This window comes from Gastrolobium bilobum, unplaced genomic scaffold (genome assembly GCF_033153095.1).
Source record: "Gastrolobium bilobum isolate Gb01-03AN ecotype WA unplaced genomic scaffold, APGP_CSIRO_Gbil_v1 utg20048, whole genome shotgun sequence".
Taxonomy (NCBI): domain Eukaryota; kingdom Viridiplantae; phylum Streptophyta; class Magnoliopsida; order Fabales; family Fabaceae; genus Gastrolobium; species Gastrolobium bilobum.
In genome coordinates, this window is record NW_026898170.1 from 154,510 (window position 1) to 158,320 (window position 3,811).

Below are 3,811 nucleotides of genomic sequence, written 5' to 3' on the forward strand. Positions count from 1 at the left end.
AGACTTTAGAAGAGTTAACGACGAAAAAGCAAAAATGAATGTGCTGACATGGATGAAAAAGTGTGGGACAGAACAGCACTATCTTTACAAGCAATGTGGGGAATCCAACATCGCACAAAGATCTCACAGGCCACATGAATTTGTGGCTCACAAAATTTCCACTTTGCTGAAGTGGCAATTATTTTTCTTCCCCAACCTTTTAAAAGTACCTCTAAACCACTACATCCATTCCTCCCCCTCCTCTCTCTCTCTCTCTCTCTGCTGCATCACTATTCATTATCCGTTTTCACATATGAATTAACAGAGCAAAAGACAACAAAAGGTACTACTGAACAAACACTTCAATAACTTCTATATATCTATATGTCTGTCTGTATGTATGTATTTATATATATTTTTCCTCATTTTCCTCTCTTTTTTTTCTAGAAAGAGAAGGAGCTAAGATAAGAGAGACATTCCTGAACCTGATCTATAACACAGAAATGTCGGAGGCTATAAAGCTGTTTGGGAGAACAATTTCGCTGCCACTCATCCCCAATGACCCTCCTGCACCTGCTACTCATCCTTCATCTTCCTCTTCACCGCGCGAAGTGAACTCTGCAACACAACATGAAGCAGAGGTATGATTCGCCATGAAAAAAACCTTGTTGTTTTTCAAATCTAACAGCAACCCATTTCTCAGAAGCTCTCAGTTGTTAATGGGTTCATTCAAATCTCGAAAAAGATTTCTTCTTGTCATGGTGCCAATTGAATTGAGGCCTTGCTGCAATTTTTCTATGGCTATTTTGATTTATTTATTTTTTTATTATGAAAATATTAGAAATGTTTCGCGTGATGACAGCTGGGTATTGAATCTATTCAATCTTTTATTAAGTGGTGGCTCCAATTCATTATGGGGTTCCTATCAGCGAAATTGGATCCAATCTATTCTGGAATATAAGTTTAAGAATATATTATGTGGTTTGGCTTGCTTTGCTTTGGTTTTATCAACTCTATTGGTGAGTCAATGATTTTGCTTTGTTACTCAAAAGTGAGTCTTCTAATTCTACTGATTCATATTTAGAAAATATTATCCTAAACCGGTTCATTAGCAAGGTCAACAGAAAATAGAAAGTCTTCCTCTTTCTTTTCTTTTTTCTTTTTTGTATTTTTTTTTTTCTGGATCTCTCGCAGCATCGCGGAAGTTCTATTGCTATTTCGTTGGCTTGAAGATTTCTCGATATATTTCTTGCTTTAATAAACTCTTATGACGTTGCTTTTCACGCCATTGACTTTAATTGGAGCTAAACTATTTGGTTTGACACTTTTGTCCGTATTCAAGTCCATATTATGATCTGTAACCTCATGACATTATAGAGGAATTATTTATAGAATATATTGATTTTATTTATTGTCCAACTGTTTAATACTCTTAAATTTCGTTCTCCCCCTATATTCCAGAACTTTCTTTGCTTTTATTCCTGCTAATTTGGTATAAAATTTGCAAATACCATAGATAATTTTTTTTGGATTGTTAGTTTCTCCGTGAAACCGTTGCCTCCTACTACTAATCTAGAATTATAATTCTGTTTTTCATTTCTTGCTTTACTTGAAAAATCTCATGGGGATTTTCGTGCTGAAGTGTTCTATTCATTATCCACAGTGCACTATCACGTGAACATCTTCATTCATTAAACAAAGCATACAATAATCCTTGGAAGGATAATAATTTCTCCCGTTTTACCTTCTGTGACCTCTACTTTCACTTTGTGCTTAAAATTTCCAAGATATTGCATATGTTGAATGAGAGTCAATAAATTAAAGAAAAATAGAATCAAATTTGAAATTAATGGTTGTGTAATGCTTCTATTTTTGTACTATGTCATAACATGTGTCGTGCAAAAATTGTATGTCATAACATATGAGATATTCTATACTAACAATATATATTCTGTGTGTTTAAATAATAGATACCCATATAATTTTTGTGTTTCATATTATTTTTATTTTTCTTGAATTGAGGTTTTTGAGTTCAGTGTTTTGTAGCTATAGTAAATTAGTATTTCTTATCTTAATCTTGTTCGTTGTTTTAGGAACCATCAAGGAAAGAACTCACCTCAGTACATGATGATGATGCCTCTCATCAAACCACAGATAATTTAAAATCTCCTACAACATCTTCTGGCATATTTGAGAATCCTAAGACTCCCTCAGCTGAAACAGAGAATTCATTACCGAAATCCTCTACAAACGGAGAACAAAGTGAGACTAGTGCTTCAGAAGAAAAAACTCCAAAGAAACCTGACAAGGTACTTCCGTGCCCGCGCTGCAATAGCATGGACACGAAATTCTGTTATTATAACAATTACAATGTCAATCAGCCCCGTCATTTCTGCAAGAAATGTCAAAGATACTGGACTGCAGGAGGAACAATGAGAAATGTGCCTGTAGGCGCTGGTCGCCGCAAGAACAAGAACTCTTGTGCCTCACATTATCGTCACATAATGATGCCGGAGGCACTTCAAGCAGCTAAACTCAATGCCCCCAATGGATTACATCATGCTGTTTTGAGAAATGGAGCAGCTGTCTTGACCTTTGGTCCAGATTCTCCCCTCTGTGATAGCATGGCTTCTGCATTGAACATTGCTGAGAAAACTCAAAGTTGTGTTCTAAATGGGTTTCATGCACCTGAGCCGAATACTTTTGTTTCCTATGGTAGGGAAGTTGATGAGGATGATCACTCTATTGGAGTTTCTGTTACAACTTCAACTTCATCAGAGAGGAGAGGCCATACTGGCTCACTTGAATCAGTGGATAAAAGAATTGAAGGTTTACCTCCTCATTTTCCCTACTTCCCAAGTTCACCCTGGCCTTATCCTCCAAATTCGGCACAGTGGAATTCCGCAATGCCTCCTCCTGCATTTTTCCCTGCAGGATATCCTTTATCATTCTATACCACACCTGCATATTGGGGTTGTATGCCACAATCCTGGAATATATCATGTATATCACCCCAGTCTTCTGTTAACCACTCTGTCTCTTCCCCTAGTTCTGGCCCCAATTCACCTACTTTGGGAAAACACTCGAGGGATGGGAATATCATCACCACAACCAACTCACAGAAAGAAAAGTCAGATATAGAGCATAACAATTCAGAAAGCAACGTCTTGATTCCCAAGACTCTTAGAATTGATGATCCTGGTGAAGCTGCAAAGAGTTCCATATGGTCAACACTAGGGATCAAGAATGACAAGGTCTATTCTCTAAATGGAGGAGGACTTTTCAAGGCATTTCCATCCAAGGGTAACGACATGAATCACATGGTTGAAGCATCACCGATGCTGCATGCTAACCCTGCAGCTTTATCGCGGTCTCTTACCTTCCATGAGGGAACCTAATTGGGAATAACAGTGAGCTACGTCAGATTCTCATTGTGTTTATGCATTGCAATGAAAATTGAGGTTATACCAGTGCAATCTCATTTTGTTGACAAGTTCAAGCTTTTACACGAGAAGTTGTATTGTTGACCAACCTCTATGCACGATTCCTAGGACAACAGTGTTGTACTTTAGTTTCCCTAGCTGCCATCTTGAGCCTGTCTAAGTGAACATGTGTTTTTGCTTTGCTGCAGATTTAGATAATCTGTTGAGTAAATATCTTGATGTACAGATATAAATATATGAGACAAGGAAAACAACAAGGAGAAAAGTGAAAAGAAAGGAGATTCTTGGACTAAAATCCAATGGTTTGCAATAAACTTGTAAGTCTTCATTGGAAGCCTGTTGTTACTTTTTTGGAGATTCTCTACTTTAATAATGTTAGTCTCAAAGGA

General features: G+C 37.1%; 1 protein-coding gene across 2 annotated transcripts; it reads left to right on the forward strand.

Annotated features, from left to right (window-relative positions):
- Positions 1–267: 267 nt before the first annotated feature.
- On the forward strand, positions 268–3,811 carry LOC133313525 (cyclic dof factor 3-like). Of its 2 annotated transcripts, none has more exons than XM_061514912.1 (3): positions 268–322; positions 431–620; positions 2,073–3,811. In XM_061514912.1, the coding sequence occupies exons 2-3, from the start codon at positions 483–485 to the stop codon at positions 3,375–3,377; spliced, it is 1,443 nt and encodes a 480-aa protein (XP_061370896.1). In that variant the 5' UTR covers positions 268–322; positions 431–482; the 3' UTR covers positions 3,378–3,811. The 2 variants fall into 2 exon arrangements, with proteins under 2 accessions (XP_061370896.1, XP_061370897.1); XM_061514913.1 differs by having other exon boundaries at positions 272–322; positions 427–620.